The following is a 27,618-nucleotide window of genomic DNA, read 5'->3' on the forward strand; positions in this document are numbered from 1 at the left end:
GAACGCATGGATGAATTACAACAATTGTACATTCCTGTCTGGCGTAAAAATAAAAAAGGGAAGGTGGCTCAACCGTGGCTATCTAGGGAAATCAGGGATAGTATTAAAGCCAAGGAAGTGGCATACAAATTGGCCAGAAATAGCAGCGAACCTGGGGACTGGGAGAAATTTAGAACTCAGCAGAGGAGGACAAAGGGTTTGATTAGGGTAGGGAAAATGGAGTACGAGAAGAAGCTTGCAGGGAACATTAAGGCGGATTGCAAAAGTTTCTATAGGTATGTAAAGAGAAAGAGGTTAGTAAAGACAAACGTAGGTCCCCTGCAGTCAGAATCAGGGGAAGTCATAACGGGGAACAAAGAAATGGCAGACCAATTGAACAAGTACTTTGGTTCAGTATTCACTAAGGAGGACACAAACAACCTTCCGGATATAAAAGTGGTCAGAGGGTCTATTAAGGAGGAGGAACTGAGGGAAATCTTTATTAGTCGGGAAATTGTGTTGGGGAAATTGATGGGATTGAAGGCCGATAAATCCCCAGGGCCTGATGGACTGCATCCCAGAGTACTTAAGGAGGTGGCCTTGGAAATAGCGGATGCATTGACAGTCATTTTCCAACATTCCATTGACTCTGGATCAGTTCCTATCGAGTGGAGGGTAGCCAATGTAACCCCACTTTTTAAAAAAGGAGGGAGAGAGAAAACAGGGAATTATAGACCGGTCAGCCTGACCTCAGTAATGGGTAAAATGATGGAATCAATTATTAAGGATGTCATAGCAGCGCATTTGGAAAATGGTGACATGATAGGTCCAAGTCAGCATGGATTTGTAAAAGGGAGATCATGCTTGACAAATCTTCTGGAATTTTTTGAGGATGTTTCCAATAAAGTGGACAAAGGAGTACCAGTTGATGTGGTATATTTGGACTTTCAGAAGGCTTTCGACAAGGTCCCACACAGGAGATTAATGTGCAAAGTTAAAGCACATGGGATTGGGGGTAGTGTGCTGACGTGGATTGAGAACTGGTTGTCAGACAGGAAGCAAAGAGTAGGAGTAAATGGGTACTTTTCGGAATGGCAGGCAGTGACTAGTGGGGTACCGCAGGGTTCTGTGCTGGGGCCCCAGCTTTTTACATTATACATTAATGATTTAGACGAAGGGATTAAATGTAGTATCTCCAAATTTGCGGATGACACTAAGTTGGGTGGCAGTGTGAGCTGCGAGGAGGATGCTATGAGGCTACAGAGTGACTTGGATAGGTTAGGTGAGTGGGCAAATGCGTGGCAGATGAAGTATAATGTGGATAAATGTGAGGTTATCCACTTTGGTGGTAAAAACAGAGAGACAGACTATTATCTGAATGGTGACAGATTAGGAAAAGGGAAGGTGCAACGAGACCTGGGTGTCATGGTACATCAGTCATTGAAGGTTGGCATGCAGGTACAGCAGGCGGTTAAGAAAGCAAATGGCATGTTGGCCTTCATAGCGAGGGGATTTGAGTACAGGGGCAGGGAGGTGTTGCTACAGTTGTACAGGGCCTTGGTGAGGCCACACCTGGAGTATTGTGTACAGTTTTGGTCTCCTAACTTGAGGAAGGACATACTTGCTGTTGAGGGAGTGCAGCGAAGATTCACCAGACTGATTCCCGGGATGGTGGGACTGACCTATCAAGAAAGACTGAATCAACTGGGCTTGTATTCACTGGAGTTCAGAAGAGTGAGAGGGGACCTCATAGAAACGTTTAAAATTCTGACGGGTTTGGACAGGTTGGATGCAGGAAGAATGTTCCCAATGTTGGGGAAGTCCAGAACCAGGGGTCACAGTCTAAGGATAAGGGGTAAGCCATTTAGGACCGAGATAAGGAGAAACTTCTTCACCCAGAGAGTGGTGAACCTGTGGAATTCTCTACCACAGGAAGTAGTTGAGGCCAATTCACTAAATATATTCAAAAGGGAGTTAGATGAAGTCCTTACTACTCGGGGGATCAAGGGGTATGGCGTGAAAGCAGGAAGTGGGTACTGAAGTTTCATGTTCAGCCATGAACTCGTTGAATGGCGGTGCAGGCTAGAAGGGCTGAATGGCCTGCTCCTGCACCTATTTTCTATGTTTCTATGTTTCTATCTCTATTACTTGTGTAAAGTACCACCTCACCTTTCTTGCTCTCCAATAATCATTCCCAGTATCCATTTTATTATCTGAAGCAACAGAAACCTCCTCCTGTTAGATTTGGCCTTGCAGGGTATCCATTATCTCTTGGGGATAGATGGTTCATTGCATTAACATATTAATTGTACATGTTAACAATACTCATGTAAGCCATTGTAGAGTGTCACAATATACCAGAGACGTTTGTCATGTATTATTTCACTTTAGTTTTGCAACCTCGACCAGAGGTTACATATGTGCAACTTGGAGGTCATTTTGAGTTTAGTCGTTAGTGTAAAGCAGGCAATATTGGACCAGCCGCCCGCTATACATCTCTCTTGATTGAAATGAAAATCAGGCGAGACGCACACCGGGCGGTTGAATCGATATCGTCAGTTTTACACTATCGCCCAGAATCATAATTACTCCTCACATAGAATCATACAGCACAGGAGACCATTCAGCCCGTCATACCTGTGCCGGCTCTTTGAAACAGCTATCCAATTAGTCCATCTCCGTCCCTTGCCTCAGCTTACATACTGCTGAAACCCTTACCCTTTGTTACCTCTAGAATTGGCTTCTCCAACATATTCCTTCCGGCCTCCCACATTCTACTCTGCCCGTAAACTTGAAGTCATCCAAAACTCGGCAGCCCGTGTCCTAGCTCGTACCAAGTCCTGCACACCCATCACCCCTGTGCTCGCTGACCTACATTGTCTCCCGGTTAAGCAACACATCAATTTCAAAATTCTCATTCTTGTTTTCAAATCCCTCCATGGCCTTGCATCTCCCTATCTCCTCCAGCCCCACACCCCCCCTGAAATGTCTGCGTTCCTCTAATTCTGCCCTCTTGAGCATCCCTGATTATAATCACTCAACCATCGGTGGCCGTGTCTTCTGTAAATCAGGAGAAACTGTTTCCAGTGGCAGGGGGGTCGGTAACCAGAGGACACAGAGTTAAGGTAATTGGCAAAAGGACCAGAGGGGGAGATGAGGAGAAGTATTTTATGCAGCGACTTGTTATGATCTGGAATGCGCTGTCTGAAAGGATGGTGGAAGCAGATTCAATTGTAACTTTCAAAAGAGAATCGCATATACACTTGATGGGGGTAATTGCATATGGGGAAAGAGCTGGGGCATAGGACAACAACAACTTGTATTTATATAGCACCTTTACCACAGTAAAACATCCCAAGGCACTTCACAGGAGTATTATAAGACAAAAACAAATTTGACACCGAGCCACAGTAAGAGAAATTAGGGCAGTTGACCAAAAGTTTGGTCAAAGAGGTTTTAATGAGCGTCTTGAAGGAGAAAAGAGAGGCAGCGAGGCAGAGAGGTTTAGGCAGGGAGTTCCAGGGCATGTTCGGAGAAATCTCATTCCTTCTGTCGGCCCAGCACCTGCAGAGTGTCATACAGAGATACCCTCTTACAGGAACCACTTCCTTACAACAACGTGTATTTATATAGCGCCTTTAATGCATCGCAAGGCGCTTCACAAGAATCTTATAAGACAAAAATTTGACACCAAGCCACATAAGGAGAAATTAAGGCAGCTGACCAAAACCCTGGTCAAAGAGGTAGGTTTTAAGCAGCGTCTTAAAGGAGGAAAGAGAGGCAGAGAGGCGAGAGGTTTAGGGAGAGGAGTTCCAGATCTTAGAATGTTCCAGCTGGTGCCAAGAGCAGTGACATCTTTGGGGAATCTGTTGCTTCCACTCCAGTTCTCTCTCATCCAAACAAACCAAAGGATGCAAACTTGTTCAGCAATGGTTGAGCGATTATTACAATGGAGTCCCAGTACAGTGAGAATCATTCACACACGCTTGCTGTTACAGTGAATAATGAAATTTCAATGTGATTTATAATACTTTATTAGAAAATTTCATGTGTACTTTTGGTCATTATTAAAAAATGGGAAACTTTAAAAATGTTCAAAGTGCATTCTTTAATACAATGGCTGTTGAGTTGTTTTTTTTTGTAGATCTGTGTTAGGTTTTGATAATACATTGACTGCCGCAGTGTATGTTTCTTGAACATGTATTTAGTTCACATTTTAGTTCTTCAACAAGTCCACAGAACCTGCTCCAGCACAATGAAGCAACAAGTCGGTCCAGTAGTGAAGGACACAACACATGTTTTCAAATAGAACGTGCAACATTAATTTCCTCCACGTCAAAGTTTTCAGAGCACCCATGGAGTGACCGTCTCTTAGCCCCCAAAAAAACGCACCAAATTTTCTGAGCCTTCTCTTCTACCCTCCTGTCCCCGTCGCACCCCCTCAAAGTAAATTACAATCTCAGAGGAGGAAGGGGTATTCTTCTAAGTACCCCTGAACTCGCTTTGGTAACGGAAGCTTGTCCACTTGGTGTGTCACCTTGTTAATAGTCAATCGGCATAAGTGCTGAAGTGAGGGAAATGAGTCCTTGCGGTGAAGGGGCTTGATGAGCTTGAGGTGGATGGCGGTGTCCTTGGGGGGCAAGGCCATCGTGTCTGCCGCCTTGTCGTACCGGTCCACAATACATGATGTGACGTAGTGCTGGATGAGGCCAAGAACTTCATTGAAGGCCAGGATCCTGGGCTTGGCCAGATAGTAAGAGTCCAGGCAGAACTTGCCGTTGCTGTACTCTATGCGGACGTTGGTGGGCCCCTTGTTTGTCTTGACCGACAGTGTCAGCAGATAGCTGGGGTGCGAGCTGTCCCGAATGAGGAACGTGCCCTCTGGCATCTTGTTGAGCTGCTGCTTTGCTTCGTTGGCGGTGAGTGAGCCCCAGTACCACCCTGTGATTTAAAAAATAAAACGCCTCTATTAATGCTTCGCTCCGAATTCCACCCACCCCGCCATCTTACACAACAACTACTTGCATTTATATAGCGGCGATAACAATGAATAACAAGAGCCAGCCCAAAGAAGGAGATATTAGGAGGGGTAGCCAACAGGTTACATAGAATGTACTCAAACAGGCCATTCGGCCCAACTGGTCCGTGCTGGTGTTTATGCTCCCCACGAGTCTCCTCCCACCCTACTTCATCTCACCCCATCAGCATCGCCTTCTACACCTTTCTCCCTCATGTACTTATTTAGCTTCCTCTTAAATGCATCGATACTATTCACCTCAACTACTCCATGTGGTAGCGAGTTCCATGAGCTAACCACTTCCTAGGTACAGAGGGTTATCCTCAACTCCCTATAGAAAAAAAAATTCAAACCACTTTCATATTAGTCCTTTAAGTTGGATTCCAGAAACCTTACTGTCCAGGGCCCTCACAGTCCAGGACCCTCACTGTCCACGGACCCCACTATCCAGGACTCCACTGTCTGGCACCCTCGCTGTCCAGGACCCTCGCTGTCCAAGGTTCCCTACTGTCCAGGGACCCTCACTGTCCAGGGACCCTCACTGACCAGAGACGCCAATATCTAGGACTGCACTGTCCGGCACCCCCACTCTCCAGCGACTCCCACTCTCCAGCGACCCCCACTCTCCAGGAGCCCTCACTCTCCAGGAGCCCTCACTGACCAAGTAACCAGAGAGACAGAGGACACAGATTTAAGCTAATTGGCAGAGGAAGCAGTGGGGAGATGAGGAGAATTTTTTTCACAGTGAGTTGTTATGATCAGGAACGCACTGCCTGAAAGGGCGGTGGAAGCAGATTCAATGGTAACTTTCAAAAGGGAATTGGATAAATACTTGAAAAGGAAAAAGATGCAGGGCTTGACACTCTCACCTGACAGATCCAACTGTCGGAGAGTGGTGGTGATGCATTGCATATCGGCTTCAGGGTCTCTCTTCCCAGCATGCTCCTGGTTCTGCTGCTGTACCGGAACCAGTGAAGAATTCTCCTCCTGAAAAGTCATAAGGGACACGTTCCTCAAGGTACGGTTTTCCCGTGTTTCCGAGATCACGAATACGTCAGCTCTTGCTCGTGTCAGAGGGATGCTTCCTGCTCCTTGCTGTGCCGGTAAAGGTCTAGGAATAGAGAGGGGGAAGAAGAATATTTCCCTTTAATACGAGAATTTACACAACAATATAACCCACTTAATCCCACAGAATATTAGAATTTGCTGTGTAACATATGCATCTGTGAGCATGCTCAGAGGTTTGTAGAGCTGTTGAATTGTGAGTGGCTTAAAACCCCAGCCAGTTGGGTTCAGGGGATCCACGATGAGGCAGGTGGTTGTGAGCCTAATGGATGAACCGGTAATGTGTAGTGTGATTGTTAAACCTTTGCTAATAAACCAACTAGTTTTTAATAGCAATGTGTTGCTATGAATTCTTAAGCAAAGAACCCATGAAGCAAATACATTACAAGCTGTATTTGCTGCATTGTGATAACAGCAAAGTAAAATTGACGAACACAGGCTTCGCAAGCAACAATGCACCTGTCTCCTAACCTCATGGCTTTGCGTTGCAGCCTTCTCCATTACTTCTGCTTGCCTGCCACGACCTAGCAAAGCCAACTAAGCAGAATGCCATGTTGTAATGGGAGACATGAGTCACAGCAGGAGGGTGGGAGAAAGGAGGAGGGTGGGAACTGATCACTCGCCTATTCAAGCTCTCACCGGGGCTAAAGAGTTAAATTATGAGGACATGTTTAGACTCGGCTTGTATTCACTTGAGTATAGAAGATTGGGTGAGCTTATTGAGGTGTTTAAGATGATTAAAAGGAATTGATAGACAGAATAGGCTCGAGAAGCTGAACGGCCTTCTCCAGTTTCTATGTTCCTATCGGAAGAAGGTGATGGGAGGCTAGCAACTCTTTCCCAGAGATAACACGGTGGGGGATAACGTGGGGGTCCTAGAATAAAAACAAACAAGGGTATCACGCAATCTGCACATCCCGAGAGCACTGCCAATCTTCTTTAGACACTGCTGCATATCTCCAATATTTATGATGTTCCTTTTATTTGTCCAGTATAGTATGTGTAGTAAAGAAACCACTTTTTATCCAGCATAGAATCATAGAATCGCATAGCACAACACGAGGCCATTCAGCCCATTGTGCCTGTGCCGGCTCTTTGAAAGAGCCATCCAATTAGTTCCACCCCCCTGCTCTTTCCCTACAGCCTTGCAAATTTTTCACCTTCAATTTCCTTTTGAAAGGTATTATTGAACGTGCTTCCTCCACCCTTTCCTTGCTGTGATTAATAATGAAGCGTTCTATCTATTTTCTGGAATTTATGATATCTTTGTTGCGAAGCATATAGGATTATTTTTCTCATTCGTCACCTGCTTCGAGTCTACTTCTTTGTAACTTTTCACAATCGTGAAAAGATCGCTGACTAATGCCATTTGACATACTAACTGGCTCTTCCCCCATCTCAAGTAAACGCATTGTTGCCTTGCAAGGCAAACATTCAAGATGCTTCTTCAGCCTAAGTTGTGACATTTATGTGACAGACGTATGAGCCGACATTTGCCTAACTGGGTGCAAAATATTTTCAATCAAACCGACTGTCAGCTGTGGCTCAGTTGGCAGCACTCTCGCCTCTCAGTCAGTAGGCCATGAGCATAAAAACCTAAATCAACACTCCAGGGCAGTACTGAGGGAGCGCCGCACTGTCGGAGGTGCCGTCTTTCTGATGAGACGTCAAACCGAGGCCCCGTCTGCTCTCCCAGGTGGACGCAAAAGATCCCACGGCACTATTTTGAGGAAGGTATTTATCCCTCAACTAACATCATAACTAAACAGATTATCTGGTCATTATCACATTGCTGTTTGTGGGAGCTTGCTGTGCGCAAATTGGCTGCCGCATTTCCTACATTACAACAGTGTTCACACTTCAAAAAGTACTTCATTGGCAGCAAAGCACCTTGGGACGTCCGGTGACTGTTACTTTTAGATTGCACTGCCTGGGGTGGGATTGGAGAAGAGTAAAATACGACAATTATTGAGGATGTGAGGTCACAGTCTGGGTTTCTCCACTGCGAGCAACCCGATTGATAACATGCCCTTCACCCGAGGCCAGCATGACTTCAGTACAATGGAGGAGGGGTGCGACAGACAAGGGGAAGAGGATGTTTTGCTGAAACAATCAATCAGCAGTTTCCTCGACTCTGTTCCGTCAATTCCGAAAAGGACAATCAGAAGCACTTCCTTATCCGACCAAACCAGCGGCATTAGAGGAAGTCAGAACAGCCACATCATGCTTGTTAGGGTTTACCAACCAAAGCAAGTGAAGCGGTAGCAGGAGGGATGTTAGGGATGGACATTTTGTACTTGTAGCAAATGCAGGCACTCAGAGAGTAGCGGTGTACTGAAAACTGGTTACCTAAAAGAAAAAAAAGGCTTGCATTTATATAACGCCTTTCACAACCACCGGACATCTCAAAGTGCTTTACAGCCAAAGAAGTACTTTTGGAGTGTAGTCACTGTTGTAATGTGGGGAACACGGCAGCCAATTTGAGCACAGCAAGCTCCCACAAACAGCAATGTGATAATGACCAGATAATCTCTTTTTTTGTTATGTTGATTGAGGGATAAATATTGGCCCCAGGAGACCGTGGATAACTCCCTTGCTCTTCTTCGAAATATTGCCACGGGATCTGTTACGCCCAACGGCGAGGGCAGACGGGGTCTCGGTTTAACGTATCATCCGAAAGATGTCAAGGCTCTCCTGAAGGTTCTGTGCTTTATCCTGGGGTTTGGATCCATAGAGGGCAGCCCTCCAGTACCCCAGCCGTGTGGCCATATTTTTTCCCACATGTGTGGACCTATGCAACAAATGGCTGCAGGCTATTCGACATAAAAAGTAAAGAATTAGGAGGCCATTCGGCCCCTCGAACCTGCTCCGCCATGCAATGAGATCATGGCTGGTCTTCTACCTCAATTTCACTTCCCCGCATTAACCCCATAATCCCTTGATTACATGGAGGGCCTCACAGCTGAGCCTGATTGTATTCTCACCCTGATGCCCGTACACTTTCCAGCACGGCTCACTGGATAATGACTAAAAGCAGAAGTGCTGGAGGACATTTTCCACCCTGGCCTGTAGGATCTAAGTCTGCACCCTCAAGTGGATGTAAAAGATCCCGTGGTACTATTTCGAAGAAGAGCAGGGGAGTTATCCCCGGTGTCCTGGGGCCAATATTTATCCCTTAATCAACATAACCAAAAAAAAACATTATCTGGTCATTATCACATTGCTGTTTGTGGGAGCTTGCTGTGCGCAAATTATCTGCCGCGTTTCCCACATTACAACAGTGACTACACTCCAAAAGTACTTCATTGGCTTTGAGAAGTTCGGTGGTCGTGAAAGGCAGTATATAAATCCTTCTTTCTTTTTTTATCAGTTCCAAATAAATGGTTTAACACCGGCAATCAAATACAGGTACCAGTAATTGGAAAATCGAGATTCATTTTCCTGAACAAGGAAACCAGATATATACGGCATCATGGGGTACAGTAGCATAATGGTTATGTCACTGGACTAGTAATCCAGAGGCCTAGGCTAATGATGCAGAGACATGAGTTCAAATCCCATCACAACAGCTGGGAAATTTAAATTCAGTTAATTAAATACAATGGAATATAAAAGCAAGTATCAGTAATGGGGACTATAACACGACCAGATTGTCATAAAACCTCATCTGGTTCATTAATGTCCTTTAGGAAGGAAATCCGCTGTCCTTACCTGGTCTGGCCTATATGTGACTCCAGACCCACAGCAACATGAACTGCCCTCTGAGATGGCCTAGCAAGCCACTCAGTTGTATTCAAGAAGGCTGCTTCTCGAAAGCAATAAATTCTGGCTGTGCCGATGATATCCACACCCCTTGAATTAATTTTTTTTTAAATAGGTCAACGAACAGCTGGATGGATTCTGGAAATGATTCCAACCTTTAACACGCATTATTGATCTCAATACAAACCAATTAGGTTGAAGCAGTAAACAATCTTTTGTTAAATCTTGGTGCTCAAATCACTTTTTTGTTACTACCTGTCATCATCATCATAGGCAGTCCCTCGGAATCGAGGAAGACTTGCTTCCACTCTAAAAACGAGTCCTTAGGTGGCTGAACAGTCCAATACAAGAACCACAGTCCCTGTCACAGGTGGGACAGATAGTCGTTGAGGGAAAGGGTGGGTGGGACAGGTTTGCTGCACGCTCTATCTGCTGCCTGCGGTTGATTTCTACATGCTCTCGGCGATGAGACTCGAGGTGCTCAGTGCTCTCCTGGATGCACTTCCTCCACTTAGGGCAGTCGTCGGCCAGGTGTCGGTGGGGATGTCGCACTTTATCAGGGAGGCTTTGAGGGTGTCCTTGTAACGTTTCCACTGCCCACCTTTGGCTCGTTTGCCATGAAGGAGTTCCGAGTAGAGCGTTTGCTTTGGGAGTCTCGTGTCTGGCATGCGAACAATGTGGCCTGCCCAGCGGAGCTGATCAAGTGTGGTCAGTGCTTCAATGCTGGGGATGTTGGCCTGGTTGAGGACGCTAACGTTGGTGCGTCTGTCCTCCCAGGGGATTTGCAGGATCTTGTGGAGACATCATTGGTGGTATTTCTCCAGTGACTTGAGGTGTCTACTGTATATGGTCCATGTCTCTGAGCCATACAGGAGGGCGGGTATTACTACAGCCCTGTAGACCATGAGCTTGGTGACAGGTTTGAGGGCTGGTCTTCAAACACTCTTTTCCTCAGGCGGCCGAAGGCTGCACTGACACACTGGAGGCGATGTTGGATCTCATCATCAATGTCTGCTCTTGTTGAGAAGAGGCTCCCGAGGTATGGGAAATGGTCCACGTTGTTAATGGGCTGGATGAATGGGCTGAATGGCCTTTTCTTTACCCAGGCTTTCCTTTATTTAACAACAGCGATTACGCGGGCAGAATTTTTGGTTTTGATTTTGCATTCAAGAAACTGGTGCCATTTTAAAAATCAAATCCAGAGGTGGTTTCTGTTTATCCATTCGGGGAATTCACACCCGGGGGGGGGGGCTTTCAGCCAATCACAAATCACCAAAGGTTCTGGTTTGGCTTGTTCCATTGTTGTAATCTTTCCAATGGCACTGAACCCAGGCAACACACTCAAGCCCACGTGAGTAGTTAATCTGCTGTACATTCTTTCTGGCATCTTAACCTGTTCTGAAACATTTTGAAGAAGCAACCAACAGGATTTGTAAATAGGCACATTGCCAAGAACATTGTGTACCAACACACTGCCATTTTCATCACTGATTGCGGTTCAAATGCTTGCAGTAAATGAAAACTCACGTGTTTTTAAATGATACCTCATGTCAATTGATAATACCTCTCTTTACAAATGTCTATTTAAAGAAGCCTCGAATTGTAACTCTGCAGTGAGTGATGTGAAACTGAGAATTTAAAAGAAAGACTTGCAATTATATAGCGTCTTTCTCGACCATCGGACGTCGCAAAGCGCTTTAGAGTCAGTGAAGTGCTTTTAGAGTGCGGTCACTGTTGTAATGTAGGAAACGCGGCAGCCAATTTGTGCACAGCAAGCTCCCACAAACAGTAATGACCAGATGATCTGTTTTAGTGATGTTGATTGAGGGATAAATATTGGCCAGGACACCAGGGATAACTCCCCTGCTCTTCTTCAAAATAGTGCCATAGGATCTTTGACATCCACCTGAGAGAGCAGACGGGGCCTCGGTTTAACATCTCATCCGAAAGACGGCACCTCTGACAGTGCAGCACTCCCTTGGCACTGCATTGGAGTGTCAGCCTTGAGTTTTTGTGCTCAAGTTTCTGGAGTGGGACCTGAACCCACAACCTTCTGACTCAGAGGAGAGTGCTACCCACTGCCGTGGCTGACACTGTGCTGTATGAGTTATGCGCTACTATTGAAGTATTATGCACTAATACTAAACAGGGAGTGGTGGGGGAGAGTTCTACAAGCACCAAGAAATAGCCCAGCAGCACAAGGCGATAACTGGTAGAAGTACAACACGTTTCACATACAGCACGGTGTCAGTCATGATACAGTGCATAACTCTCTCGCCTCTCAGTCACATAATCTAGGCCAAGACTCCCAAGTGCAGTATTGTCAAAGGTGCCACCTTTCAGATAAACGTTAAAGCGAGGCTCCATCTGCCCTCTCAGGTAGACATAAAAGATCCCATGGCACTATTTCAAAGAAGGGGAGTTCTCCCCGGTGTCCTGGGCTGATATTAATCCGTCAACCATATCACTAAAACAGATTATCTGGTCATTTATCTCATTGCCTTTTGTGGGAGCTTGCTGTGCGCAAACTGGCTGCCACATGTCCTACAATACACAGTGACCTCACTTGAAAAATGACGGTAAAGCTCTTTGGGACATCCTGGGGTCATGAAAGTCTTCTTTTTTTCTTTTCTAAAAACTTGTGCAAACAGCATCTTAATTTTCATACCCCCTCTTCCTGCTCCCTCTCAATATTTTAAGTTTTTTATTTTTCTTTAACGATCTCCCTCCTCCCATCCGGGTAGCATAGTGGTTATGATACTGGACTAGTGATGCAGAGGCCTGGACTAATGATCCGGGGACATGAGTTCAAATCCCAGCACGGCAGCTGCGGGGGATTTAAATTCAGTTAATGAAATATAAATCTGGAATTAAAAAGCTAGTATCAGTAATGGTGACCATGAAACTATCGGTTACTAATGTCCTTCAGGGAAGAAAATCTTCCGCCCTTACCCGATCTGGCCTATACGTGACTCCAGACCCACAGCAATGTGATTGACTGTTAACTGCCTCTGAAATAGGCGAGCAAGCCACTCGGTTGTACCAAACCACTAAGACAAAGTCAGCACTGTAGGAGCACCTTCACCACACGAACTGCAGCGGTTAAAGGCGGCGGTTCACCACCACAAGGGCAGTGATGGGCAATAAATGCTCGCTATCCCTGTCCCCATTCAGTACTTTTCAGCTGGGTACATGAGGAGGTGACCTTCCCTGATGTGCGAGCAGCCTAGGGATGACAAGCCCATCAGATTACACCTTCATCCTCACAAGGAAGCATTTTGCTTTCACTCGACGTCTTCCCAATAGCCTAGCTTTTAAAAAAATGTGTTCTGGGATGTGGGCGTCACTGGCCATCCCTAATTGCCCTCGAGAAGGTGGTGGTGAGCCGCCTTCTTGAACCGCTGCAGTCCGTGGGGTGAAGGCACTCCCACAGTGCTGCTAGGGAGGGAGTTCCAGGATTTTGATCCAGCGACGATGAAGGAACGGCGATATATTTCCAAGTCAGGATGGTGTGTGACTTGGAGGGGAGCATGGAGGTGATAGTGTTCCTATGTAGAGGTCGCAGGTTTGGGAGGTGCTGTCGAAGAAGCCTTGGTGAGTTGCTGCAGTGCATCTTGTAGATGGTACACACTGCAGCCACGGTGCGCCGGTGGTGGAGGGAGTGAGTGTTGAAGGTGGTGAGACACTCGCCTCAGAATAACCCAGCCTCTGATCTGCTCTTGTTCTAACAGTATTTATGTGGCTGGTACAGTTAAGTTTCTGGTCAATGGTGACCCCCAGGATGGTGATGTGGAGGATTTGCCGATGGTAATGCTGTTGAATGTCAAGTGGCTTGAATGTTACTTGCCACTTATCAGCCAAAGCCTGAATGTCATCTAGATCTTGCTGCATGTGGGCATGGACTGCTCCATTATTTGTGGAGTTGCGAATGGCATTGAACACTGTGCAGTCATCAGCGAACATCCCTACTTCTGACCTTATGATGGAGGGATCATCATCATCATAGGCAGTCCCTCGGAATCGAGGAAGACTTGCTTCCGCTCTAAAATGAGTCCTTAGGTAGCTGAACAGTCCAATACAAGAACCACAGTCCCTGTCACAGGTGGGACAGACAGTTGTTGAGGGAAAGGGTGGGATGGACAAGTTTGCTGCATGCTCTTTCCGTTGCCTGCACTTGATTTCTGCATACTCTCGGCGATGAGACTCAAGGCGCTCAGCGCCCTCCCGGATGCACTTCCTCCACTTAGGGCAGTCCTTGGCCATGGACTCCCAGGTGTCAGTGGGGATGTTGCACTTTATCAGGGAGGCTTTGAGGGTGTCCTTGTAACATTTCCTCTGCCCATCTTTGGCTCGTTTGCCAAGAAGGAGTTCTGAGTAGAGCGCTTGGTTTGGGAGTCTCGTGTCTGGCATGTGAACAATGTGGCCTGCCCAGCGGAGCTGATCAAGTGTGGTCAGTGCTTCAATTCTGGTTACGTTGGCTCGTCTGTCCTCCCAGGGGATTTGTAGGATCTTGCGGAGACATCATTGGTGGTATTTCTCCAGCAACTTGAGATGTCTACTGTACATGGTCCATGTCTCTGAGACATACAGGAGGGCAGGTATTACTACAGCCCTGTAGACCATGAGCTTGGTGGTAGATTTGAGGGCCTGGTCTTAAAACACTCTTTTCCTCAGGAGGTCGAAGGCTGCATTAGTGCACTGGAGGCGTTGATGAAGCAGCTGAAGATGGTTGGGCCTAGGACACTGCCCTGAGGAATTCCTGCAGAGTTGACCTGGGGCTGAGATGATTGACCTCCAACCACCACAATCATCTTCCTTTGTGCTAAGTATGACTACAGCCAGTGGCGAGTTTTCCCCTGGATTCACATTAACTTCAGTTTTACTAAGGCTCCTTGATGCCACACTGGGTCAATTGCTGCCTTGATGTCAAGGGCAGTCACTCTCATCTTACCTCTGGTATTCAGCTCTTTTGTCCATGTTTGGACCAAGGCTGTAATGAGGTCTGGAGCTGAGTGGTCTTGGTGGAATCCAAATTGAGCATCGGTGAGCAGGTTGTTGGTGAGCAAGTGCTGCTTGATAGCACTATCGATGACACCTTCCATCACTTTGCTGATGTTTGAGAGTAGACTGATGGGACGGTAATTGGTCGGATTGGATTTGTCCTGCTTTTTGTGGGCAGGACATACCTGGGCAGTTTCCCCAATTGTCGGGTAGAAGCCAGTGTTGTAGCTGTACTGGAACAGCTTGACTAGAGGCGCGGCTAGTTCTGGAGCACAGGTCTTCAGCACAACAGCCGGGATGTTGTCAGGGCCCATAGCCTTTGCTGTATCCAGTCCACTCAGCCGTTTCTTGATATCACATGGAGTGAATCAAATTGGCTGAAGACTGGTTTCTGTGATGGTGGGCACCTCAGGAGGAGGCTGATATGGATCATCCACTCAGCACTTCTGGCTGAAGATGGCCTTGACTTTTGCACTCGCGTGCTGGGCTTCGCCTTCATTGAGGATGGGGATGGGGATATACATGCAGCCTCCTCCTCCCGTTAGTTGTTTAATGGTCCACCACCGGATGTGGCAGGTTATGGCAAGACTACAGAGCTTTCATCTGATCCGTTGGTTGTGGGATCGCTTAGCATGCATGTAGTACTGTGTTGCAGCTTCCCCAGGTTGGCACCTCATTTTTAGGTATGCCTGGTGCTGCTCCTGGCATGCTCTTTTGGTCCTCTGGCTTGATGGTAATGGTAGAGTGAGGGATATGTCGGGCCATGAGGTTACCGATTGTGGTGGAATACAATTCTGCTGCTACTGATGGCCACAGCACCTCATGGATGCCCGGTTTTGAGCTGCTAGATCTGTTCTGAATCCATCCCATTTAGCACGGTGGTAGTGCCACATGTTACGATGAGGGCGTCCTCAGTGTGAAGACGGGACTCCGTCTCCACAATGAGTGTGCGGTGATCGCTGCTACCAATGATGTCATGGACAGGTAGATTGGTGAGGACGAGGTCAAGTAGGTTTTTCCCTCGTGTTGGTTCTCTCACCACCTGTCGCAGGCCCAGTCTGGCAGCTATGTACTTCAGGACTTGGCCAGCTCAGTCAGTAGTGGTGCTACCGAGCCACTCTTGACATTGAAGTCCCCCACCCAGAGTACATTCTGTGCCCATGCTACTCTCAGTGCTTCTTACAAGTGGTGTTCAACATGGAGGAGTACTGATTCATCAGCTGAGGGAGGGCAGTAGGTAGTAATCAGCAGGAGGTTTCCTTGCCCATGCTTGACCTGAAGCCATGAGACTTCATGGGGTCCGGAATCAATGTTGAGGACTTCCGGGGTCACTCCCTCCCGACTGTATACCGCTGTGCCACCACCTCGGGTGGGTCTGTCCTGTCGGTGGGACAGGACATACCCAGGGATGGTGATGGAGGAGTCTGGGACATTGGCTGAAAGGTAAGATTCTGTGAGTATGACTATGTCAGGCTGTTGCTTGATTAGTCTGTGGGACAACTCTCCCAATTTTGGCACAAGTCCCCAGATGTCAGTGAGAAAGACTTTGCAGCATCGACTGGGCTGGGTGTGCCACTGTCGTGTTCGTAGCCAGTGCCAAGGTTGATGCCGGCTGGTCCGTCCAGTTTTATTCTTATTTTTCATAGCAGTTGTGTACAACTGAGTGGCTTGCTAGGCTATTGCAGAGGGCAGTTAAAAGTAAACCACATTGCTGTGGGTCTGGAGTCAAATATAGGCCAGACCAGCAGATTTCCTTACAAAGGACATTAGTAAACCAGATGAGTTTATATGACAATCTGATAGTTTCATGGTCACTATTACTGATACTAGCATTTTCATTTTTCCAGATTTACTTAATTAACTGAATTTAAATTCCCCTCTTGCCATGGTGGGATTTGAACTCATGTCTCTGGATCACCACTCCAGTGACATTGCCAGCATGCTACCATTCCTGAACCTGTTGCTAGGGGGGACTGGTAGACCCAAAGGCTAACACAGTAATTGACTCCCACTCTCCAAACTTTAAGCAAGCTACATAAATAACATTAGGATAACGTTACACAGGTGTGTAATTGCTCCTCTGTACTTATGAGGCCTTGAAGTGAGGATTTTTCAGCATCGATTTAACCAACATCGTCTGTACCATGCACAAATGGTCCTTGCCATGCATTGGGAGGCCTACTTCAGTACTTTGCTGAAGTAATTTGCTCACCCAGTAGGAGTTGTACATGTCATGACTGGAGGGTGAGGATTGCGGGGCTTTGTACCAAACTCCTTGGCCCAAAAATTGCAGTCAGAGGCTGCCTGAGGGCGGACGCCTCCCACCGAAAAATTTTTAACGAAAATACCTGGTGGTCCCGGAGGAGTGTAGGATTGATCTCCAAGGCCTAGTTGCGCAGTCCAGCGTACGGACCCATGTCTTCCAGGATCATATGCACATCCTGGAATCACGTGAGCCTGGACCACCAATCACAATGTAGTATTCTGAGTGATAATAATGGGAGCTTAGAGCTCCAAGCTCCCATTACTATCAATGAGAATACCCCTAAAATCAAATAAAACACAAACTTAAATTTAAAAAAACATTTCACTTTTTTAAAATGAATTAAAATTGCATTAAATTACATGTTTTAGAGAAAAATGTATTTCTCTGAATAAAATGTTTTTTTTAAATAGAGTTAAAAATAAACTTACCTTCATAGACAGAGTTTTTAATATAAAAATAAGTAATAACCTTTAATTTTTCTATGTTTTAAAACTCTTATGCTGGCAAAAGTAGGCTACAGCTCCCGCTTTCACCAGGAATAAGAGTTTGAAGGACATTGGCTGGGCAGGAGTTGAGCAAATAGCCCAAATCTCCGCCCACCAATGTCCTTCTTCCAGGAATGCGTGCGATCTATTAAAAGACATTTTGATAGATCGGAAAACCGGTTCTCGGCACATGCAAAGCCTCTTCGGGTGTATGCGCAATATATATTTTTCAATTTTCTTTGGGGAGGGCAATCTGAATACTAAGGAAACTCTACAGCCCTCCAGTGTCCAGTTTTGCCTACTCACTGCTGTAAATTAACAGTGTGAAGCTGGCAGCTTAACATTTGCAACTTATTCACCTGACTTTAACTCTCTTTCTGCATGGAGCCTCTGAAAGCATGTTCTGACATTGCTGGGGTGCAGCAGGGACCAGCTACATAGAGCTCACCACGGGTCAAAGCTGGGAGGAGAACCACCATTCTCTGCCCCTCTTCCCTAGACAATTTAGCCAATCACAACTTATTTTAGTAATAGTAAAGGTTGCCCAGCACCAAGGAGTCCGGGTTACAAGTACTGACAGGTAGAAGAGGATTCCTAAACAGTCACCATGGCTTCCCATATTTTCATTTCAACACCCGACGGCTAAACCCAAAATCCAACTAAAACTTGCGTAGGTTCATGTTCCCCGCCCCCCCCCCCATAACTTTCCCGCAACCACCCAGACTTGTTCTTTATATGTCATCCCACCCTCGCCACTGGTGTGTCGATTCATGACTCATTTCCTTGCAGGGGTCTCACAGAAGGACTTGCATTTCACGACCACCGGACGACTCAAAGCGCTTTACAGCCAATGAAGTACTTTTTGAAGTGTAGGAAACGTGGCAGCCAATTTGCGCACAGCAAGCTGCCACAAACAGCAATGTGATAATGACCAGATAAACAGTTTTTTTTTAGTGATGTTGATTGAGGGATAAATATTTACCAGGTTAAAAGAGGCTCCTCCCTTTCTATCTACCTACCAGGGGAGATCATAGATAGATCAGGATTTCAAACGGGGGGGGGGGGGGGGGAAGAGACACAGGATGAGCAAGCCTCCCTTTAAAAGAGTTTTTCCCTGCCTGTACTCGGTTGTGCAGTCAGTCTGTACCGACAGCTAGGTGGCAGACAGGGCAACCTCTCACCACACACGAAGGTTCTCCACATCCCCAGCAAATGGCTAACTAATTATTCGTTCAGTGACTATGCTGTCTTCATAGAATCAGAGAATGGTTACAGCCCTGAAGGCGGACATTCGGCCCGTTTCGACTCTCAGCTAGTTCCACTCCCCCGCCCTTTCCCGTAGCCCTGCATATGTGTTTCCTTCAGATATTTATCCAACTCCCTTTTGAAAGATAAAATTGAGTCTGCCTCCGCCACCCTCAACGGCAGTGCATTCAGATCTTAACTATTGGCTGGGTAAAAAAAGTTATGTGGCCTTTGATTCTTTTGCCAATCACCTTAACTCTGTATCTGCTTCTCGGTCCTTCTGCCACCGGGAACAGTTTGTCTCTAGCTCAGACCCCTCAGGATTTTGAACACCTCGATCACAAATCTCTCAATCTTCTGTGCTCCACACGGCACGCAGGAAACACAGCCCGTCTTCTTGGTAAAGCTGGGTGCTGGCAGGTGCTGGGACCTGGGAGATACTTCCCTATCAGCCGACCCAAGCCAGTTTAATCATATTTGGGCAGGTTCAACTGTACCAATCTACTGTCAAAATCCTCCAGTTCTCTCCCCGCCCCGCTCCATTCCACTCTGCAGCTGGCATTATTTCATTTTTAAAACAAAAACACATTAAAATCGACTCATTTGAATTCTCATTTTGAACTTCAAGTTGGTTTGGAGTTTTTTTTAAGGCGCATGTTTTATGATCAAGTCTCTGTGGATTCACCCTTACCCCTCAACAGAACGGAGACCGATTACATTTTAAAAAACAAAGATAGCGTCTGATTGAAATTAAAACGGTCTCAACCAGCCACATTTGCTGACTGCAGTATCGATATCCTACAAGGTCAAACACAGCTTGTTTTTTTAATCACTCCTTTAACGTATATTTTTTAAACACGTTTAAGAGTTCATCAATTCTCTGCTTCACATGTGAGATGACCCTCTGAATGTTTTCATCATTTTAACAACGATTCAACATTCAAACAACGATTTCTACACAGGTACACACACACACATTCCCATTAAAAAACAATCTTGTTCTGTTTAAAAATAAACAAGGTTTTGTTTGTGCGGGATGCAACTCTCGTTACAGACACGGCATTCAATCGATTGAAACCTTAAAACCATCAGAGACAATTTAAAAAAAAGGGGGGGGGTCATTTACTCACCCTTGCAAGCAGAGCAGCATGTCAATTCACTTCAACTCCAAACTGACCAGAGAAATCTTGTAGAAACACACACACACAATGGATTTCAAGCCTTCCTGTAGTCTGTGCGTTGGGGATCTGATGGGATTTTCCAGGTACTTCAATTTCCTTCAGTCTTACCCACACTCAAAATCTCTTTTTCTCTTCTCCACACGGATCTTCCGATTTAGTGAGGGATGGTGAGGTTGTGGCAATAAGGAGAGTTGGGGGGGAGGGAAAGTCTTTATAATTTTTCGTTTTAAAAATAAATAAATAATAATTAAATCAGAGGGGTGGGAGAGAAAAAAAATAACGTTTAAAACCCAGTCGTATTTATTTTGCCCTTTGCTGCTGTCCTCAAAAATATAAGAAAATTATAAACATCCCAGAGCTGAATGAGGCAGAGGTGTTACGGGCACAGAGACTTGAAGCAGATTGAGTGTGGGAGAGGGAGAGAGCTACAGAAGGAGGAGGAGGTATAGGGGGAGGAGGAGACTGCTGCAGGTTTGGTCGCCCTACTAACATTCATTCCAAGAATGGGGGATTCCTAGAATTGTACGGAGGCTGCTGCGCGCCGGCAACTTTGAACAACAGCATGAGAATGGGGACAATTAATCTTCCAGTCTGATAAGCAAAAGCAAAAAAAAAACCTCAATTAACTCCGCTCCACTTGTCCGACTTGTCTTGTGACGATCTGTCTGTCCCGGGGCAGTACGTGTGTGTGTGTGTGTGTTTTTCAATTCATGATAAATTCACTCTGGTCCCACACCCCAATTCTGGCTTTGGGCTCTTGGCCAAGAATGTGTCACAATGTACGACGGAAATGCCTTTTGATACATTTCCAAGAACTTTCCAAGAAAGCGCTGTGCATGACATGCAAGAAGAAAAAAGTTCGAGGGCCAATCAGCGAGCTCAGAAAGGGCAACGCGTCTTTTTCCTGGTTACACCACGCTGTAACACAACCCAACAGCCCAAACAAACAAACCTCAAGACGCCAGGGATTAAATGAAGTGGTTCCTGTCAAGTATTCAACCAGCATTGTAACCCATGTATAATCGGACCTAAGTTGTACACTGTGAGAACAATGACCACTAGGTGGTGAACTTGTGGGAGACACTCCTAACCTGGACCTTCAGATATAAAAGGGGAAGCTCCACCCACTTCCATCACTTGAGTGCTATGGAATAAAGGATAGGTCACAGACTGACCTTCTCTCAAACATGGGCCTCGTGTGCATTTATACTGTATAGTAAGGACATATCAGTTCCCTTCTTTTATTTTTGCCTGTTTCTCGTAAAGGGAGAGAGAGGATTTTTTTTTTGTTTTGTTACCAGTTTTCTCTTTTCCTGAGTGTCCATTAGCACCAAGATGTCAGCCAGTGAGATGCAGGCTGAGCGGTACTTAGGGCCAGACTCACAGCAGTCTATTTTACAGCAAGCAAAGGGTATTTACTCCACAAACAGCGCCTTTTAAAACAGCCTACACAATCTATTTAAACAGATCCTGCAGCAAACCGTCAACAGAGATAATTTGTATAATGTAGCTATCCCCCACTCACTGCATTTTGCTGGCGAAATCACCCTGCTTTTAGCGGAGACTTTGCTGTGGTTTAAGTCATGAGTCCTGTTTGCTGTAGTTCGCAGAGATTCTGTTTAAATAGACTCTGCAGACTGTTTGCCATAGGGACTGTTTAAATAGACTCTGTAGACTGGTTCTCTGTAATCTCCTCCAGCATCCCCCCTCCGATATCTGCGCTCCTCTAATTCTGCCCTTTTGAGCATGCCTGATTATAATCGCCAACCATTGATGGTCTAATGTTGCCTAGGTCCCAAGCTCTGGAGTCCCTACCTAAACCTCTCTGCCTCTCCACCTCTCTTTCCTCCTTTAAGATGCTCCTTAAAACCTACCTCGTTGACTAAGTTTTTGGTCACCTGTCCTAATTTCTCCTTATGCAGCTCGGTGTCAATTTTTTAAATCTCATAATACTCCTGTGAAGCGCCTTGAGACATTGTACTACGTTAAAGGCACTATATAAATACAATTTGTTGGTGTTGTTATCACATATAAAAAAAATAACTCATTTAAAAAATGGGAACCCCAGTTCTGCTTTCATTGTCTGCTAATTTCTCTCTGGTTTTTAAATACACTTTATATGTTTTAAGTAATCTACCTGACAGTCTAGATATAGCTAGATTTTTAATCTAAAAAAAACCAAGGGAAAAAAAAGTGACGTATAGATTTTCAGCAGATCAGTTAGACCATTGCTTGCCCTTTCAGTGGCAGCACTCTTGACTCTGAGTCAGCAAGTTGTAGGTTCAAGTCCCACTGCAGGGACTTGAGCACTTATTTCCAGGCTGACACTCCAGTGCAGTGCCGAGGGAGTGCTGCATTGTCAGAGCTGCCGTCTTTTGGATGAGACCTAAAGCCGAGGCCCCATCTGCTCTCTCAGGTGGACATAAAGGCTCCCATGGCACTATTTCGAACAGAAGAGTACAGGTAGTCTCCCCGGTGCCCTGCTCAATATTTATCCCTCAACCAACCTCACTAAAGAACAGATTATCTGTCCATTTAACTCATTTCCATTTGTGAGAGCTTGCTGTGTGCAAGTTGTTCCTATCCCACAACAGTGACTACACTTCAAAAGTACTTAATTGGCTGTAAAGCGCTTTGGTACACCCTGAGGTTGTGAAAGGCGCTATATAAATGCAAATCGTTTGAACAGGGAAGCTGCAGCAATATTTGATCTGGCATTGGGATCTTTGCACTGCTCTATGGGCTCTGAGCAAAGTAGTCCCCATTCAGTTGCTCTTGTACTTTGTACCCAGAGGGTCCTTTGGCCTGGAGGCCTGTATCAGATGCCAACAACAGTGACAACACTTCAAAAAGTACTTCATTAGCTGTAAAGCACTCTGGGACATCCTGAGGTTGAGAAAGGCCATTCTGCAGAAACAGTATTTAGCTTATTCAGGGCCTCTGCATTGGCTGTGCAGTGATGTAAACTGCCATCTGGTGGTAAACCTGAATAACTGCAGCTTCAAAATTTCCAAATCCAGATTCGGCCGCAGAGCCAAAGCCATTAACCTTGCAGGATTGCATCTCCAACCAACTGAAGAAGTGAAGCCTAGACCGTTAGTTGCTTTCAGCAGCAACAACATTTCCAAACTTAGCCTTGAGTGTAACAATCACACTCGATGATGCAAAAAGCATACCAAAAATAGTGGGGAACCAAGGGGCTAATAAGAGTGAGGAACTTAAAGTAATTAATATTGGTAGAGAAAAAGTCCTTGAGAATGCTGGGAGAGAGAAAACAGGTAACTGTGGACCAGTCATCGGGAAAATGCTGGAATTCATTATTAAGGAAGTGGTAACACGGCACTTAGAAAATCATAATGAAAATGAGAGGTGATTGAATTGAAACATACAAAATTCGTACAGGGTTTGTTTGACAAGGTAGATTCTGAGAGATTGTTTCCCCTGGCTGGTGAGTTTAGAACCAGGGGGCATAGTCTCAGGATAAGGGCTCGGCCATTTAGGACTAAGATGAGGTAACATTTCTTCAGTCAGAGGGTTGTGAATCTTTGGAATTCTCTACCCCAAAGGGCTGTGGTTGCTGAATTGTTGAGTATATTCAAGGCTGACATTAATAGATTTTTGGACACTAAGGGAATCAAGGGATATGGGGATCGGGCAGGAAAGCGGTGTTGAGGTAGAAGATCAGCCATGATCTCATTGAATGGCGGAGCATGCTCGTGGGGCCATGTGGCCTACTCATGCTCCTATTTCTTATGTTCTTATCAGAAGTCACACGCTCCATTGTTGTACATAGTCTCATAAAGGGGAATGATATATAACCTGAACCAATAGCCATTGGTTTCTGAATATGCAGGATATGCAAGGTATAATTTATACTCATCGGGCAAGATAGAGAGGAGCAGAACTGGAGAAAGGAGAGCAAAATTAGGTAATTTCTAGCTTGCTGCTAGATTTTACTCCAGCCCACTACTGCTTGTTGGAGTATGGCCTCCCCCGGTGCATCTCAGAATGAATAATAGATACAGCAGTGAGGAGAAGTTTATTTTTTTTTTCTGCTGGAGTTCTTTAATCCAGCTCAACCTTTCTTATTAACTACAACGTCAAATCATAGAAATCAGATTAACTATCAAAGCAGTGATGGGGCTGAACAGTGCCATTCTCCTAGTGTCCGAACTCCATCACAGCAAGCGAGTCCCAGCAGGGCAGAGGAAACCCTTCAACGACGCCCTCAAAGCCTCCTTGAAAAAAATGCAACATCCCCACTCCCCACGGACTCTTCAGAATCCCTGGCCCAAGGCCGCTCAAATCGGGGGAGAAGCATCCAAGAAGGCACCGGACACTTCGAGTCTCTTCATTATATATGCAGACTATAGATATACTCTCTGTGTAGGCTCTGTATAGTTACATAAGATGGAAACTTGTTTACCAGGGTTTCCTGGTTTAGGCAGGGAGTTCCAGGGCTTGTTTACCTGATGTACTATCAATAAGGTTTAAACTGTGTATATACATGCTGGCACCACTAGAGGGTGCAACTGGTGGAGACTGGGGTTTCAGCAGGGGCTGTATAAAAGGGAAGCCACCATGCGGCTGCCTCACTCTGGAGTTACGAATAAAGGACCAAGGTCACTACAGTTTGAGTACAACACATTGCCTTGTGGAGTCATTCATAAGTGCATTACAGACATAATAATTGGCGACGAGAATACGGACTTTCACGCAACTATGGCTACCTTTGGCACACTAAAAGACTTTGCAGAGGGTGATGATTGGGATGCCTTCACGGAAAGACTCGAGCAATATTTCGTGGCAAACGACCTGGCAGGGGAGACGGACACATTGGCGGAAAAGCGCAAGGCTATACTGCTGACCAGTTGTGGGCCCGAGTTTTCCCGCCTCATCAGGGACTTGCTGGTACCCACGAAGGCCAAGGATAAGACATACTATGAGCTGACCGAACTAATTCTCGACCAACTAAAACCAAAAGAGAGCATCCTCACGGCCAGGCACAGATTCTACACTCACCGCAGACCTGAGGGTTAGGAGATTGCGAAATATGCTGCCGACCTCAGGAGACTTGCAGCACCATGTGATTTTGGCACGCACCTCAACGAAGCATTGCGAGACATCTTTGTTATGGGAATTGGCCACGAGGGCCTACTTCACAAGCTATTATCTGCCAATACCACCGTCAACCTGCAGAAGGCCATCAGCATCAGTCAGGTGTTCATGATCTCGACCTGCAGCACCAAGCAAATTATTCATCCTGTGGACTCAAACCCGGTAAGTACTGTACACAGAATGGTGCCTGTCACAGGCAAGACTGTAGAACGTGGCTCTGCCTAGGGCAGAGAGCACAGACCTCAGGGTTTCAGAACTCAGAGTCCGCCGAGGGGTGCTAATCAAATAGCACCATGCTGGCGCTGCGGAGGAAACCATAGGGCTCACCAGTGTCGGTTTGCTGAGTACGTACGCAAAGCCTGTAACACGAAGGGCCACCTCCAGCGTATGTGTAGAAGAAATACGACTCACCGTCTAGCAGAAGAGTCGGTAGGTTACTTTGAATCCAGCGGGGAATATGATGATTTGGCCAGAGAGGCAGCTCAGCTCAAAGAAGAAGTGTATGGAGTGTATACCTGCACCACCGATTGTCCTCCAGTGAAGATGGAAGTCGAGATAAACGGCATTCCAGTCTTCATGGAAGTGAACACGGGAGCGAACCAGTCAGTGATGAGCCAGTATACCTTTGAAAGGCTATGGAACGAAAAAACGACCCGAGCTGGTTCCAGTACAGGAAAAGTTGCGCACCTACACCAAGGAGCTGATCCCAGTCCTTGGTAGTGCGGATGTAAGTGTAATCCATAATGGCGTGGTGCACAAGTTACCTCTGTGGATTGTTGCAGGTGATGGTCCAACGCTACTCGGAAGAAGGTGGATGGGGAAGATCCAGTGGAAATGGGAAGACCTCTTCACTCCAGCAATCGATGTCCCCCGTGCTCAGAGGCAGAGCAAAACCTCACCTTCGCTTGGGTCAGGCACCAGCGCAGTACCTGAGGCACAGACCATCCATCATGACTGCGTGGCAATGATCCGACTGGAACGACCTAAAAGTACCTTCCCGGCTCCAGTGGCAGGATTCCTGGGGAGAAAGATCGAATTCACAGGCACTCTTCCAGCTTTTGTGGCAGAATCGCGGGAGAGAAGGATCAAGGCAGTCGACCTCGAAGACAGAGGCAAGATGGCGTCCCTGCTGCAGCGAGGTGCAGTGTGGCGTGGCAGGGTTCTCTTAAAGGAGACCTGCAACCAACTGAACTTAGAGACATTGTATGCATGGCAATCAATGTAACGAACCGATTAAGAATGTAAGGAACAAAATGTTGCGAGATGTTGGGAATAGAGTGTCCCCAAAAGTAGCAAGTGAGCGAATTCGGAGGGTAAAGGCGCTGATTCTGATACCCTGCCCCAGGTCTATCCCACGCTGCAGGCACCCGATGGCACTATTCGCCACGGACCTGGAAACGAAAACGGCGCCATTACGCGCAGTCGGCAGCCGTTACCCATCACCCGGGTGGAGAAGGTGCAGCCCCCAGACCCAGTCACTACCTCGGCCATGTCCGGGAGCAAAAGGTCAAAATCAACAAGCTCCCCAAACGGGACCTGGAACAGCCAGGTTCCCAACACCTTTAGAGAGCAGGCAGAAGATTCTGCAGCCTTTAAAGGAGGACACGGAGGCCACACACATCTGTGGCTCTGACCACCACTAGGCCACGGCAAAGGCCCCGAGTCTTGGCAAGGTGAGCGAACCAAGCCCACCCTGCTAACAGGGGGGCACAGCGCCGCCATCAAACGACTAGGACCCCGTCCGGTTGCTCTGGAACTAGCGTCCTCGTATACCTGTACTGGTACCTCAGTACTGACCATGAATGCAATCTACCCAATCCTGGCGCACGACCGTAAAATGTAATGAATGTAAGTCACTGAACCAAAGTGTCATGATACAAACTGTAAAAAAAAATGTTTTTTCTTCCTTTCTTTGTATTTGCACTGTGTCTGATCTTGTATGTTAATGTAACGGGCCAGCTACATGATCTTGCTGTGGGGTGGGGTGGGGGGGGGGAAGTGGATGTATGTAGCCATGGACACACATTTGGATCACACCCAGAACCCACTGGAATCTCCACTGCATCATCGAACCCTCCAATCTCGTAAACACTACCCAACATTGTGGCAAAAGGACTTGGGGGTTAACAGAGAGAGAGCCAAGCCAAAGCAAAGCAAGGGTTATTGTCACTTAAGTCTGGGGAGCACTAAGCCAGAGCACATAGTGCAAAGGTAATTGGCTCAAAGGACTTGGGGGAGAGTGATGTTATATATGCGGACTATAGATATACTCTTGTGTAGTCACTGTATAGTTGCATAAGATGGAGACTGCTTACCTGATGTACTATCAATAAGGTTTAAACTATGTATATACATGCTGGCACCACTAGAGGGCGCAACTGGTGGAGACCGGGGTTTCCTGCCCTGGTGGCAAGGGCTGTATAAAAGGGGAGCCACCATGCGACTGCCTCACTCTGGAGTTACGAATAAAGGACCAAGGTCACTACGTTGGAGTACAAC

At 46.4% G+C, this 27,618-nt stretch overlaps 1 protein-coding gene across 1 annotated transcript; it reads right to left on the reverse strand.

Moving 5' to 3' along the window:
- Positions 1-3,989: 3,989 nt before the first annotated feature.
- Positions 3,990-20,720, reverse strand: LOC139277307 (cytokine-inducible SH2-containing protein-like). Its single transcript, XM_070895598.1, has 3 exons — positions 19,951-20,720; positions 5,866-6,107; positions 3,990-4,920 (listed from the first exon to the last, which is right to left on the reverse strand). Exons 1-3 carry the CDS (start codon positions 19,968-19,970, stop codon positions 4,439-4,441), a joined length of 744 nt encoding a protein of 247 aa, XP_070751699.1. The 5' UTR covers positions 19,971-20,720; the 3' UTR covers positions 3,990-4,438.
- Positions 20,721-27,618: the final 6,898 nt, after the last annotated feature.

Source organism: Pristiophorus japonicus, chromosome 12 (assembly GCF_044704955.1).
Source record: "Pristiophorus japonicus isolate sPriJap1 chromosome 12, sPriJap1.hap1, whole genome shotgun sequence".
NCBI classification, from domain to species: Eukaryota; Metazoa; Chordata; class Chondrichthyes; family Pristiophoridae; genus Pristiophorus; species Pristiophorus japonicus.